Consider the following 15999-nt stretch of genomic DNA (forward strand, 5'->3'; position numbering starts at 1 on the left):
CGAAGCCAACTTGGCTTTTATATTCTTCATTTCATTCATCAATTCAACGAACAAAATTATCTTCTCAACTCAGAAAATATATTATTACAATTACGATAACAAATTACAATGTTCAACTCGTGTATTTATAAGGTTTTTATTTTAATTCACTGCAATGTCAAATGGAGATTCATTTCTTCGATTAGCGACTTTTCTGTGGATTTCGCATGAAATGGCAACTTTACTCACTTTTGGTATTATTTTTGGCAATAATTTGCAATGTTTCGTATTTTCCCGTATTTTGAAGATGAATTTCCCGTATTTCTCTCGAACAAATATGGTCAGTTTATATAAGCTCAATGCAAGCCTTTAGAATCTCTGTCGTCTGCTTCTTTCCAGTCTCCAGGTTACTTGTTTTGGACGTCTCCTTGTGCTCTGAAAAAGTTGTTGAACTGGTAGTTCGAACTTCCAGTTCTGTTTGTGAGCTTAGATTGCAGGGAACCGACTTCTTGTCTGTCGTCTGCTCATTAAGAGGTTATTTGTTGTGGACGTCTCCTTATGCTCAAATAAAATAACTGAACTTTCAGTTCAAATTTCCAGTTCAGTTTATGAGCTTTGTTTATAAGGAACTGGGCGGAATAAAGAATATAGTTTTTTTACTTTAAACTTCATCATCACCACATGAGTCACTTTTAAATATGACATTAGATAGCAGCACATTACTATAAAGTGGAATGTGGAAAAATTCACTTTTTATGATCTTACCTGTCTTCTGCTTGCGTGGAGGTCCTTTGTTTTCGATATCTTTCTTGGGCATGGAGACTATATTACTGGAGGGAGCATCCAGCCGCCGCGACGTCGTCTACATCTAATGCAAGGATACCGCGTGACGGTGCAAACAAACACTATCCCCATAGGCCTAGGGGTTCTGCTCCAGGATGTGGGGAGGGGGATGTGGAATTCACAAAAATAATGAAAAGCATTCTGAAACACGTTAGAACTGCATTTGGAAATGTAGATTAATTTAAAATTGCTACAGCATATACCGCTTAACGGTCCCATTTAAAAAGTTTTCTCGCTTAGTACGACTTATTTTCGTGATCTTTTAACTTTTACTAACACTTATTGAAATTTCCCGTTTAAAGCGTTTTCCCACAAACAAGGCCGGATTAACCATTAAGCAGAATAAGCACGTACTCAGGGCATCAGCAGAATAGGGGCACCACAAAAATTATCCAATCATTGTTTTTTAATGTGCAATCCTACATTGTTTTGAAATATACAATTTTGTCCCCAGCATCAACTATCCAGCAGTGCCGTCTTAACGCATGGGTCCACCCGAACACTGCCCGGGGGGGGGGGGGGGGGCCCTCACAAAAATGAGATCCAGTTGAAATTTTCTAGAACTTACGAGGTAGGTAGGTTTACCTCAGGAAAACCAATTGGCCCGGGGGCCAATCAGTCACGGATCCACGACGATGAGTTAGGAGGGGTGGCTAATTGCGTAAGATTGTAGGATTACCAAGGTTTTAACAACTGGCTGTTGCGAAGATATATTTTGGAAAGATAGAAAATTCAAACTGCCCCTGCGGGGAATCGAACCCACGTCCTTTCACTTTCCGGGTGAACGCCCTAGACCACTAGACTACAGAGTCAGCAGTTGTGAGCTTGGCCTGAGTGCGGTCCGGACGTCCATGTACGGTCCCTTCCAGTGTACACGAGCTCCAAGGAAAGATTGAGAGATTCGGTGCCTACGTGATTCGTCCAGAGCGACACGCCGTCCACTCACCAATAAGAAAAGCAGCATAACTGTTTTCCTACAGAGCACAATACGGCTCACGACAGCGCTTTACGTCGGGCGTGATTGGCCGACTGCTTCTGGAGGAGTCAAATGCGTCGTGCGCCACGCGTTTTGCCGATGTTCTCTTCAATCTTGTGTGTTTTCTTTCCCTTTCCTTCGAACAGGAGCATGCAGACGACAGGGTAGTTGATCTATAAAATAGCCGCTGTGGTGGTCGAGTGGTCATAGTGACGGACTCGCATCGCGGGGACCCGGGTTCGAGCCCCACCGTCGCCACAGTGGTGGTCGGCTGAAGTTGGTTTTCTGCGGTTCCGAACTTCGAGGCGCAAATGCGAGTCGATCTCCCCGTTAAAAAGTCTCGCCACAGAGAGCAACATTCCAATAAACAGTACAAATATACAGTGACTACACATCACTCACTTCACTTCTGAGATATAGATGGCAGCACTGGAAAATCATACACAATACTAAATACTCACTCAGACTGTTAGGTACACACGCTTACTATTCCGGCACAACTCGCTAGGTAGTAAATTGCCTATGGCGATAGACCTGAGTTGTGCTCGGTATAAAAAAAAAAAAAAGACCTATAAAATAGATTTGATACTCCAAGCTAGGAAAAACACAAACGCGTAGTGCCATTATGTAAAGCCAGGTTTTCCTAGGAATAGGCTTCTTGCACCACGTGAACCGAAGTGGATGATTTCGCGTCGGCAGAAACGTGTTACATAATCCCGCTACGCGTTTGTGTTTTCCTAGCGGGGCGCATCAGATCAGGGCGGCTATACTGTATTATAGTGTCACGGTGGGAAAAGTAGGACACTTTCCCCCCCTTGACAAATAAGCCTGATATAATTTTAATCCAGAATTGTCATGTCAAATAAGTGAAATTTGCTAAATGTAAATATAATTGTGTTTGTCGCATGGAAAATATTTGAGCTTCTGTCTTCATATTATTGTGGAAAGCTGAACCGAATCTCGTGGTTGTCTAGTTCCTTTCTTCTTGTGTTATCATTCCGTCTGATATTCATAAAATGCCCAAGATCTGAACCACAGATCGTTCATATAGAGTGGACACACACTCTTTATGCATCACACTGTATGTGTTTGTCGGAAAATCCTAAATATTAAATGCTTTGCTTTGACATCTCAATCATTTGAGCTCAACAACAAATTCCTTGAATTTTTCTGATTCTTCCTGTGAAATTTTGAGAAATTCCGAGTTAAATTGAACGAGAAAATGTGTGTTCTTTTGAATAATATATTCTTTCTTTTGTGAGAGAGACACACCTAATGATCCACTGATAATCAAAGATATTATCGCCATCTTGATGAGTCAGTTTTCTTGTTCCCGCATGAACGCGAATGCTTCCCGTACATGTAAAAGGAAGATAAGATTCCTTTTTCTTTCTCACTTGTTCGTAATCTGTTGTATATTTTTTTTTATACGTGAAAATCCGATTTTTCGCCTTTTGCATATTCTGAGTCGATGGTTTTTTTTTTAATAAGGGAAACAAACATTTTTGTTAACCGGGAGTTAAATAATTTTGAGACCGTGTGAGTTTTTCAATTTTAAAAATTTATATATTTTTTTTCTTTTTCTCTCCACTGTTTCCAATGCTTTGAAGAAAAAAAAAAAAGGCTTGTGTTGTAAAATATTTTGAGGGAGAGAAACTTTTGAAATAATGTTATATGCTTGAAATTATTCTCTGTCATCGAGAAAGTGTTGAATTTGAATTTTTTTTAAGAATTTCCTTTGTTTGGATTTAAATTTTTCGGCATGTCGCGAAACAAGAATATTTATATATGATGTCGCATATCGTTGGAAAGCTAATTTTTTTCTCCACACAATGATGTTAATGTTTTTTGATTTTGATGAATATTTCTGCATTTTATCCGGAAATCTTATACTGAAAATTATTGTTGTAATTATAAACTTTGCTGAAAGCCGTTCATTTTCTTAAATCGACCCCGTATTGAGAGATGTTTTTCTTTTGGTTTCATGTTTGTGTTCGCGCCTCGTGATACAATTGGATAAAATATTGGATGACGCAGTTTGCGCGACGAATTAGAGGGTGCGCTTTCTCAAGCCCCGCCCATCACTCAATTTACATATTATCACTGAAAAACTTTGGAGGCGTGCAGTTCATCGGGACCAGTTGCACGAGGAAAAACGGTCCCGCCGTTGAAGAATCCCCCCCCCCCCCCCACGTAACTTGAAGAGCCCCTGAAACTCAAATCCCAAGTCAAGTCACTCAAAACCCCTATGTAGTTCTGAACTGCCAAAAGTCGTAACATTTTACTTGAAGATGTAAGTTCAAGAAAAACAGCTATAAAAATAACGGTATGAAGCATCGTCTCGTCATATCAGTTGCTCCAAACTGATCCAGGAAGGAAGGTTTACTGCCATGTCATATAAGATGAAGCCCAGCAGCTGTCTCTTGCAGTCCAGTCTAAGGATGCTACTTCATTCATGTCCACACTACCCCGAGTGGTAGTACAGATGGAGAACTTTGATGCTCCGACATCGTAAAGTATGTGCACGGACCGTCGCTTCAGCAGATACAGAGAACATTAATCGTTCAATTGGTCAAGCAGATTCGCCCGTCTAAGGATGACATGACATAACGAACTGTCCGTACTGAGTGTTCTAGTTAAAGGGAACTGTTCATCGAAATCCGGTTGTCAAGAATGAAGTGACCATAATATGGGAGATAGTGAGTAAATTTTCTCTTTCAAATTTTGTTGAGTGGTTGGGCAAACACCAAACTGGAGCAATATTTAGTTTTTTGTGTTTTGCACCCAAATAATTAATAATTTTTGATAAGTATAGTAAGGTATTTCAGCATCGTTGTTTTTTTTTTGGTATTTTGTTTTGGTTATATGAATTAAGAATTAAAGAACCTAATGTGTATTTAGACCTCTGTGTGTTGACTATATTCCTTTTTTCTTTGTGACGTAATTATCACAATAGTATATGGCCTAGGCATCAGCTACTCTGTCGTCTGCATGCTCCGGTTTGAAGAGAAGGGAAAGAAAACACACAAGAGTGAAGAGAATATCGGCAAAACCGCGGCGCACGACGCATTTGACTCCTCCAGAATCAGTCGGCCAATAACGCCCAACGTAAAGCACTGTCGTGAGCCGTATTGCGCTCTGTAGGAAAACAGTCATACAGCTTTTCTTATTGGTGAGTGGACGGCGCGTTGCGCTGGGCGAATCACGTTGCGCGTGGCACAGGAAACCTGCTCCTAGGAAAACCCGGCTTAACACGTTTCTGCTGGTGCAAAATGGTCTAATTCGGTTCACGCGGCGCAAAAAACCAATTCCTAGGAAAACCCGGCTTTAGGGCCTTCAAAAATCTTAATCCGGTCCTGCATCGATAGTAGCATGTCAAGTATACAGGGTAGATGGCAGCAAAAGCAACTTTTCTTCTGTGTTGTTGTGCTTGTTACTCTATATCTCCTCTTGTGTGCATGAGTGAACTGAACTGGTGAACTTGAAGTGCGATGGCAATGTCTGGTATGTTTACAATGCATTTTAGTGACGATCTTCATGAAATTTAAAGTTTTGCATGATCTCATTATGAATTACAATATGTCATTAATCTTTATAATAGTAATTGAGTTGCGTTTATAGTATTTAATAATTAATTGGGATCCCATGAAAAACATTATTTGGAGCTGCATGGATTGTTTTATATGCGAATCACAGAGGCGTGCAAGCATGTAAGTGACCACAAGAGAGTGATTAAACATGGGAGTGACCATTAGGGTCACTTAGCGAGCGAGGGATCAAACGAGTGACCTAGAGGGTTGGGAGCATGTGAGTAACTAAGAGGGATCAGGTCAGTGAGTGATCACAAGATTGACGTAGAGGATGTGCAAGCATGTAAGTGACAAAAGGAGCAACTTAGAAAGTTTTAAGCATGGGAGTGACCAAAACAGCGATCTAGGCAGGGAAGGGTTAGGTCAGTGAGTGACCACTAGATAATGGTAGTGGTCTACCTAGGAGATACCTACCTAAAAAAATAGGCCTACCTAGCGAGTTTTTAAGCATTAGAGTGGCTTATAAGAGTCACCTGGTGATGGAGAGATCAAGCGAGTGACCTAGAGCAGTGTTTGGAACAGCTATAATCCTGAGATTGGCAAATTTTTTTTAGCGAGCTCCTTACTGGAAAGTGTGCCTTTTTTCTCCGGTCCTGTATTGGCACTGAGTTGCCGTTTGCTCTCTGTCTTCTAAAACTTTCTTTCATGCTATCTGTGTGCAGGTGGCTGTAGTTCTATGGGGTTTTCAAACAGGTTTGCCTTTGTCATCAGCTTTTGTCCAGCTGACTGGAGAGACTTCTTTTTTTTTTTTTTTCTTCAAACCGAGCACAACTCAGGTCTATTGCCATAGGCAATTTACTACCTAGTGAGTTGTGCCGGAAGTGTAAGTGCGTGTGCCTAACAGTCTGGGTGCGTATCTGGTGTTGTGTATGATTTTTCAGTGCTGCCATCTATATCTCAGAAGTGAAGTGAATGATGTGTAGTGACTGAATATTTGTACTGCTTGTAGGACTGCTGCTCTCTGTGGCGAGACTTTTTAACGGTGAGATCGGCTCGCATTTGCGCCTCGAAGTTGGGAACCACAGAAAACCAACTTCAGCCGACCACCACTGTGGTGACGGTGGGGCTCGAACTCGGATCCCCGCGATGCGAGTCCATCACCATGACCACTGACTGGAGAGGCACTAACCTCAAACCTTCTTTGTTTTCCCTGTGTCTTTTAAAACAATTATTCATTTCTGTGCTACTTTTCAGCGAAAGTAGTTGTGGCTCATCCTTCTCTATCGCCTCCAGGCTAGGTTGTAACGCTCTATTTTAAAAACTTTTTTTATCATGCCTTCTGTATGGTACTCGTAAACCCCCTCCCCAGGTTGGGAAACGCTGGCCTAGGGAGTGTGCAAACATGTGAGTGACCAAAACAGCGAGTTCCCTTAGAAAGAGAGAGAGAGGCCAGAGGTCAATGAGTGATTGAAAGCATAACCTAGAGAGTATGAGGATGTGTGAGAATGTAAAGAAGAGAGCGTATAAGAACAGGGGAGTGACGTAGATAGTATATGTGCAGCAGTGACTACTACCACTTAACCATACATGCACCTCCTAGGCTAAGATTCCATAAGCAGGGTTGCACCAAATTTGGCGATTTCCAATTCCGCCAAAGTTTTCTTTCTTGGTGACCTGGATTTTTTTGCTTGCAAAACATCATTAACACCATGAAAATCAAGATGACCAACAAAAAAAAATTTGACCCTCCTTTTTTGACAAGCTAGAACCAACGAAGTATGCATTGGCTACAGGATTCACCGACCTATCACATTTAGGCTTCAAATTCCTATTCTGGCAAATCCAATGCCAATCAACTTTCTTAGTGTGATTGCTGTTTGAAACCATGCTAGTGGCACATTTTAGACGAGAAACTATAATTTTTTTGCTGGTATCGTGCCAAATTCTGTCAAAAACTGAAATGTTTTTCGTCTTACTCAAGAATGCTCATTTATATTTAACAAAATATAGTATTCTCAAGCAAAGGATGCACAATGAGAAACAGGGATTCGGCTCAATAAATTTCAATCATGATGAACATGATATAATGAGACCTAAGATGCTAATGACAATAAAAAATGAAAATGGTGCAAGAATAGGTAAAGGTAGCACGTTAGCATGAAAAATATTACTGTCACCAATGAGAAGTTTGAAAGAGCCACAGTGCCAAGGTAATCAGTCGGTGACATAAAATAATCATCATATTTGGCACAGCCCTGCTTATAGAATCTTAGCCACTTCGTACACATTCCTCTGCAGAATATCTTACCAATCGATACATGTCAGAATGTGTATTCGGAGTTTTGTATGTGTGACCCCAACATATTTATGTTATGGAAGTTTCTCTTGATTTGTGCTCTTTTACGGCAGTGACTACAGAGCTCCGTCAGGAAGAGTGCTAACCTACAAGCTACTAATACAGAGCCTTGGAACCATATCTTCATGCCCCCTCCCATATCATGGAGCAGCAACCCCTAGAAAGAGACCTTTGGTGGGCCCCTAACCCAGACTTTCCACTGGCCTTTCTATAGTAAATTTATAGCATGAAAGAACAAAAAATGATTATAATTGTCCCTGCTCTCAGGGCTAGAGCCTTGTCAGCCCCCACCCTTATGAGGACCATGCATGTCTTACCCATGATCGAAGAACATATATTATCGCTGTCTCATTAAGTGTCGGCCAAATGAATAGAGCGAAAAGTTTTTTCTTTTAATTTCTGTGTTTAATTTCAAAGGGTCAGTTTAAACATAAGTTTTCTGATATTTTGATGGTCATTGAAGTTGGGGTGGGTGGGCGAGTAAGCTTAGGCTATACATTAGTTTTTATTTGGCATTTTTCACTATGGAATTCACTGTGCACTTGCTAAAGCAGGGGTCTTCAATGAATGAGCTCTTTGGTAAAGTGGGCATAGTAGGCATATACCTTACTTGCCTATGCGCCTCAATGAAATGTCAAATGTGACCAATGCTGTGCCGATAGTTGAAGACACCTGTATTAAAGTATTTTTCATATTGGCAAATTCAGATATTTTCTAATTGAATCATTATATTTTTTGTTTTTAAGGTTTGGTGTTATGCGGAAAGCTTGGGAGGAGCTTCCTTCCCCAGAGGTCTCTCATACCGGCGATTACTGCATCAAGATGTCAAAGTTCGGCTTCCACAGAGCCAGCGGAAAATTTACCCGCCAAAAAGAAGCCTTATTCACCTTTCCAGAATACACCTAACAAAGCTGAATATGCTCTTGCTCGAATAGATGATCTGTTGGACTGGGCAAGAAAAGTATGTATGTCTATATCAAGACTTGCCAAATCAAAATATTTAGATGCCTGTAGGAAGGGGGGGGGGAAGGAATTGAAACACAGCGAGACCATGCTGGAAACTGACTAAAATTTTATTTTGAGATTAACATTAGATTAAAATGATAGCATAGGTATGTTAGGTTAGATGGTAGCAGCAGGTAGGTAGTAGTAGTGATCATACACAGTGAACTTGTAACAAAGTTGGCATACCCACTTTGAAGTATATATAGTAAATGTGATATATCAGGTATTATACATAATAACCTGTTATCATGTATGCTTACCAATCATCTTTTTTAAGTTTGATAAATTTATCACTTTCACTGGCAAATATGCATGGTACCCCAAGTGTCGTTAGTAAGTTTGATAAATACTTGAAATTTATCGCTTTTATCTCTGATTATACCTTTTTGTAATTGGTGAATTTGATAAGTATTAAAAAATATTCCAAATGAGTCTAGTATGTGTGATGAATATATAGTCGGATGATATAATGATAACAAATTTTACGATTGTACCCCATATATAGTTATACCTATCATGCATAGCATGTCATATAGTATGATTTATCATGTATACCAATGACGCTTAGCCACTGCATAATTACCGGTAAAAGTGCTAATTTTTAGTACTTCTCAAATTTACCAATGACACTTAGGTACTATACATAATTGCCGGTAAAAGGTGATAAATTTAGGGAATTTTATCAAACTTAATGAAATTCTTGGCGATGCGTAATATCCGGTTACTACATATAATAAGCAGATTTATTACATTCCCTGTAGCATATATATATATATATTTGCAAGGTTGGTGGGGCACTAGCTGTGCACTCTTTTTTGATATGATTGGAGTGTCACCAGATCACAACAGTGTCAACCAAATTTCTTAAGAGCCAAGCATGGTTTTTTTTTTACATTTTTTACACAAGAAAGAATTCAAATAATGTTTTTTTTTACTTTTCCGGGACTTAAAACGTGCGTCTTCCTTTGACCCTCAATGTCCCCCCCCCCCCCCCCCAGTCTATATTTGTACCAAACTTTGTAGACAATTGGCAATCATGCATAATAATCAATTCATCACATTTACTGTAACATACATAGATTTTTTGTTATAAATTTTCAGAGTTCTTTGTGGCCTATGACGTTTGGTTTAGCATGTTGCGCTGTAGAAATGATGCATATGGCGGCTCCAAGATATGATATGGACAGGTTTGGCGTTGTATTCAGAGCAAGTCCCAGGCAATCTGATGTGATCATAGTTGCGGGAACTCTCACCAACAAGATGGCTCCGGCTCTTAGAAAGGTTGGGAAAGACTTTTTTATTTGTATTGATCAAAACTGTGACCAAATTCGTGTAATTACACTAATATTACCAGCTTGTTTGATTTATATGCATGCATATTGAAAAAAAAGAGTGAAGAGAAGAGAAGTCAAAGGTTGAAACTTGCGATTTGAAAACATTACTTTTAAATATTTTATAATATTTTTTTTATGAAGAGCGAAAATTTGTTACAAAGTCCTTGATATTACTCTCTCCCATGTAAATAACATATTCCATGTACTTTTAATGTTGTAAATATAACTCAGAAAGGTTACTGACAGAGGCAACACAAGATTAATCTCAAAGAAAGGTGTGCTTTGTATTACATATTACATAGATAGTTGATGTCGGGATAGCAATGGCGCTCATTGTGTTGTGTAACCATCCCTCTATGTTTTTGTGTTAATTAAATGTTCAATTAGAAGTTCTAAGTGATTATTCTACAGTTAGTATATTTCATCCCATAGGCCTAAACTTTTATCTGACTCCCCTCCCAATATTCTTGAGTCCTTGCAATATTTTCAATAACTTTACGCCCATTGTTTCTCAACCTTTTCCTGCCCCTGGCCCCCCTTTGGACAAAGTTTTATTTTTGTGACTTCTTCATTTTCCCCCAGGCCCTCACCCTGCCATCATCTAAGGGCAAAATCCTCGAATTGAATTTCATCGAAAATAAATTTATAATGATTTTTAAAAAAATCAGATTGATCTCTGGAATCCTGGGTCAGGCCATGGCCAACTCAACACAAGGCAAACAGTGACTGTAGAGATCACGTGACTTTATCTGAAGGTCCTAGGAAATACATTCCCTATGATTGAATATATTCCCAGCGAAAGTAAGCATATTTCATATGTTCAACCTCCAATCGCGTCTGCCAGAATGCGCCTCATGATCAAACACATTTAATTGGCCATACCCAAAATCAGGCGGATAAAGCCACATGATCTCTAGCTTTGTTGGCCGTGAATAGAGTTAGTTGACCATGGTCAGGCACAGATCCAGAAAGTGGGTGATCATCCTTTCCAAGAGCCAAATTATTTAGGAAAAATAGGTCTGTGTAAAATATGGGACTATACAACAAACCTGCACAATAAATTAGGGTCCATACCTAAGCTAGATTTTAGGGATCTTCCTTCTTGTTGGGAAAGGGGAGGGGCTGCACATGGCCATCTCAACAACATGGGTCCTTGGCAAAGTAATGTTTCAGAAAAACCCCATATTGAGCTGGGAGTAACAGCTCACATATTTACATTTGAAAATCATAGTACCAGATCACATTGTGCAAGCCTCCCCATGGTCATACCCTCATGAGCCTGGTTAAGATGACCCTATTTCTATGGGCAGCTCTGGTGGATTCTGAAAGTAGTCACATGTTTTTCCCACCACATTTTTACTCGTAGCTCCCTTTGAATATCCCGGGGCCACATGGTTCCAGGTCGAGAAGCACTGTTAATGCTACGTTCCACCTATAACAATAAATCCTAAAACTGTACTTTTATTCTAATATCTAGGGGCGCTGGAGACAAAATCTATCCGTGCAGGTTTACAAAAATTTCTTTCCCAAAATTTTGTTCCTGGCACGTTTTGTCCCCAGTAAATTTATTTCCAGAAATTTTGCCTTTGACAATTCGCCACTGATATTCTGCCCTGACATTTTGCCTGCCCTGACGATGAAGAAAGTGGGTGAGTGGCCAAGTAAGTGATTGTATGAGTGAATGACCATAAGACTGACCAAGTGAGTGAGTGACAATAAGACTCGCCAAGTGAGTGGGTGAGTTACCATATGAGTAGAAAAGTGAGTGGCTGTGTGACCATATGAGTGACCAATTGAAGGGGTGAGAGACTGTATCTGCGAACAAGTGAGTGGGTATGTGACCATAAAAGAGACCAAGTGAGTGTGGTCACTCATAAGTCACTAATTTGATCACGAAAATAGTCAATCATATGTTCAGGCACTTGGTCAGTCACAGTCAGCTACTTACTTGGTCACTGATATGGTCAGGATAGACCAAATGTCATGAGACAAAATTTTCGGGTGCAAAATGTACCAGGGGGTGAAATATTGAAGATGGAATTTCCGTATCCCATCCATGCCAGGACCTAATTCTGTAATCCCTGCTCTCCTACCCACACAATTCACCTCCCCCTCCCCCTCCCCATTTCAACAATTCTTAACAAAAAAGATAGAAAATTTGTAGTGCATGCATTAAAAATGTATTGAAAACAATTTATCTTTTTGAAAAATCTTGTTTTACCCTGTTTCCATTCTTTTATCCATCTTTTTTTTACAAATTTTGATATCACTTTTTTCTTTTCAAGATATATGACCAGATGCCTGAACCCAGGTGGGTTATATCGATGGGAAGCTGTGCTAATGGAGGAGGGTATTACCATTATTCATATTCTGTGGTCAGAGGTTGTGATAGAATTATACCTGTTGACATCTATGTACCAGGTGATAATACATTGTTATTTTTAATTTTGTTTTTGTTTTGAACATTTTATCGTTTTCACTAATGTGATTTGGCCTCACATTCTTTGAACAAAAACATTTGTTTAGGTGTCTCATATCGCCCCTCATGTTTGTCCCATGAATTATTAATCATTCTTTTAATCTATTGCTTTCATTTAATGGAAATACAGTCGATGCTTGTTTTTATAAACTCAGACAGACTTGAACAATTTTGTGAATGTTTAAGTTGAGTAAATGTTTTTGTAATGTTATTGTTTGAGCACGTGCTGAAAATTCATTGCCAATAACTCACCTCTGAAAAATTTTCGGCAATAATTCACCACTACACAATTCACTAAAAGGAAAATTCACAGACAAATTGATAGTGAGTAAATGAGTAGGTGAGTGATTGATCAAGTGAGTTAGAGAGGGGTCTAGGTCAATTCGTCGCATTCAATTTGTCGCAGCGTCAATTCGTCGTGCTACAAACTCGTCGCGGTACAAATTTGTCGCAGACTCATTTTGTCACGGTACAAATTTGTCGCAGGCTCATTTCGCCGCGGTACAAATTTGTCTCACACTCATTTTGTCGCAGTACAAATTTGTCGCAGACTGATTTCATCGTGACAAATTTGAATTGCTTTAAAATTCATATGTTTGTTGTGATCTTATAAATAGGGTAGTTGCTTTAGGCGTAAAAAATGGAACTAATTTTTTTTCTCATTTATTGGAAATGTTCCCCCTTCCCATCTGTTTTAATTTTTAACAAATGAAGGAAAGTATTCATTTAAGTCATTACATTTTTAAAATTTAATTTTTACTATATAAGCCGCATTTCTGTCGGGACTTCCATTTCTCGCAGGGAGGGATGTTGAAGAGCTCACCCAAATAAGAAATTGAGATCAAATAAATTTTTAAATTTTAATTTCCACCGTATAAGCCGCATTTTCCACTTTTTGTCGGGATTTGAGTCCCTGAGTACGGGTTTGAGTCCCTTATAAACGGAATGAATGGCGGTTTTCAGCCCCCCCCCCCTTCAATGTTTCCTTCATGTCGGCACCTTTGACTGGCCAAGGATGCCAGAAGTGTTTGAAACTTGTGGGTTCTTGTCTTGATCTTGAAGTAGGAAATTTTGGTTTCTGAATCATTTCTCTGGGTGCTCATACCCATTCCATAAAGTACCCTGGGCACCAACAGCATCTCTGTCTCTGACACCACTGCAAATGTCAATCGATTTTTGATATTTTTTTTTTCAACTCTAAAGTAACAACTCTCGAGTGAAAAGAATGAAATCAGACTTTCAATTAGCCCATTGTATGTAACTTCGTGTACATGACACTCGAAATTAAAATTAATCGTTAAAGATAGGCTCACTGTAATTTGGGGAATATCATACAAACCAAAATTTTTTCACATGATATTGAAATTTTATCACAGCAAAAATCAATTATTTAACATTTCAAATTTTTATAACCGAATTTTCAAATATAATTAAACTTTTATATGCAGTTAAATTTTTAAATGTAATTGATATTGTAATTTTAATTTCGATGACCTTTCTGCATTGACAAAAATTAATTATTTTCAGTTAACTGCGTGTACACTTTTGTTCATGTTTTTATTTCACGTGTAAGACAAAAACCTACATACAAGCTCGCGTGGAACATGTGCAATGAAGAATCGACGCTTCGATGAATTGATTCTGCGCTGTAATATATAAATTGACGTCACGACGAATTGACAAGGCGGCAAACTTGTACAGCTGCGAATTGGAGCTGCGACGAATTTGTACCGCGACGAATTGACACTGCGACAAATTTGTACCGCGACGAATTGACACTGCGACAAATTTGTACCGCGACGAATTGACACTGCAACAAATTTGTACCGCGACGGATTGACACTGCGACAAATTCATATTGCGACGAATTTGTACCACGATGAATTGACACTGAAACGAATTTGTACCGCGACAAATTGAGGCGCTTAGTTGAGTGCGACAAATTGACCGGCTTAGGTTAGAGAGTGAGCAGGTGAGCAAATAAGCAAGTGAGCAAATCAGTGAGTGTACAGGTGAGCAAATGAATGAACACGAGCAAATGAGTGAACAGGTGAGCTAATGAGCAAGCTAGTGCACCAGTAGATGAGAGAATCAGCAGGTAAGCAAGTCAGCAAGTAGGGAAATGGGTAGTTGAATGAGCAAGTGAGTGAATATGTGACCAGGTGGGTGAATTACTCTTATGGTCACTCATTCATTTGCTCACTCACGCAATAACTCAATCGATCATGTTCTCACTCATTCGATTGTTCACTCATTTGATCAGTCACTCAATTGCTTACTCACTTGACCATTCATTCAATCACTCTTTTGGTGACTCACTCACTTGATCACTCATGTGGTTACTTACTCAATAGCTCATTCACTCTGTCGTTCATATAATCACACATACAGTTACTGACTCAGTTATTCAGTTATTCGCCAACTCATTTGATCACTCTCTTGCTTGCATATTCAGTCACTAGCTCAATCGCTCACCCACTAATGATGAACTACTGTCTGTGAAATTTCCTATCGAGGAATTGTGTAGCGGTGCATTTTGCGTAAATTTTGTTTGAGAGCAGGAGACTAGTTTGTGAAAATGTGTCAGTTTGTACAAAAGTGAGCGCAATGACTGTATTATGTTTAAACTTTGCACAGTAACTATTTCTACCAAACAGTGATGGACATTTCTGCTAGTTCTGCGGGATTTATACAGTCGACACTTGTTATAACACTCCCCCCATTGTCCTGTCAAAAGCAGACATTATATTGGGTGGTATTGTATCGAAAGGGAAAACATGTAGGATAGTCGTTATATTAAAACATTTCACATTCACCCTACTGGTCACTATAATAGAGTTTTGACTGTATTTATTATACATCAAAGAAAATTTTAAACTAAAAAAAATTTTTAATTTAAAATTTTTTCTTATTGTTGTAATTTTGTTTTTTGCTACCTGCTTTCATTATATGCATTTCAATTCCTAGTATATGAGAAAACTTTTCTTTCTACGTCCTAGGCTGTCCTCCTACTGCAGAGGCACTGCTGTATGGCGTATTACAGCTCCAGAAGAAAATCAAGCGTATAAACACATTGCAGATGTGGTACAGAAAGTAACAAAATTATGATTAGAATTGTTTGTATTAGATAAATGATTGATGTACATAGAGAAAAAAAAAACACAAACATTTTGTTTTTCCTCATTGTATTTAAAAATATTATTAAAATATGTTTGTGAGTAGAAAAATTGGTGAGCTCATTTGAAATAATGCAATCAGAAATAAAATTGAGTGCTTGCTCAATTTGGATCACTTATGTCAATCCTCTTCAACCAATCAACACGGGTCATATTTGATAATTAATTGAGGTCTAGTGAACTAAATGCTATATTGTGTGTGAAAAATTCACAGTCGTGCAATTCACTTCTAGGAAAATTCATCAATAAAGTGATGTAGTAAGTGAGAGAATGAGTGATTGATCAAGTGAGTCACAGAGTTGGTGGGTGAGCAAATGAGTG

The 15999-nt window shown here is 38.9% G+C and overlaps 1 protein-coding gene across 1 annotated transcript; it reads left to right on the forward strand.

The window, feature by feature from the left end:
• Window positions 1-5256: 5256 nt before the first annotated feature.
• On the forward strand, window positions 5257-15782 carry LOC149078154 (uncharacterized). The gene is made up of 5 exons (XM_089241743.1): window positions 5257-5302; window positions 8431-8645; window positions 9791-9970; window positions 12309-12444; window positions 15502-15782. Exons 1-5 carry the CDS (start codon window positions 5290-5292, stop codon window positions 15597-15599), a joined length of 642 nt encoding a protein of 213 aa, XP_089097869.1. The 5' UTR covers window positions 5257-5289; the 3' UTR covers window positions 15600-15782.
• Window positions 15783-15999: the final 217 nt, after the last annotated feature.

This window comes from Pholcus phalangioides, unplaced genomic scaffold (genome assembly GCF_987345545.1).
Source record: "Pholcus phalangioides strain wild (caught in Gottingen) unplaced genomic scaffold, Ppha-v1.0 ptg000014l_1, whole genome shotgun sequence".
In the NCBI taxonomy this organism is placed as follows: domain Eukaryota; kingdom Metazoa; phylum Arthropoda; class Arachnida; order Araneae; family Pholcidae; genus Pholcus; species Pholcus phalangioides.

Bases quoted from the DNA above. Each gene is read 5' to 3' on its own strand.
- LOC149078154 (XM_089241743.1), top strand. The intron at 8,646-9,790 runs GTATGTATGTCT...ATAAATTTTCAG, and splicing joins TGTTGGACTGGGCAAGAAAA to AGTTCTTTGTGGCCTATGAC. The intron at 12,445-15,501 runs GTGATAATACAT...TCTACGTCCTAG, and splicing joins TGTTGACATCTATGTACCAG to GCTGTCCTCCTACTGCAGAG.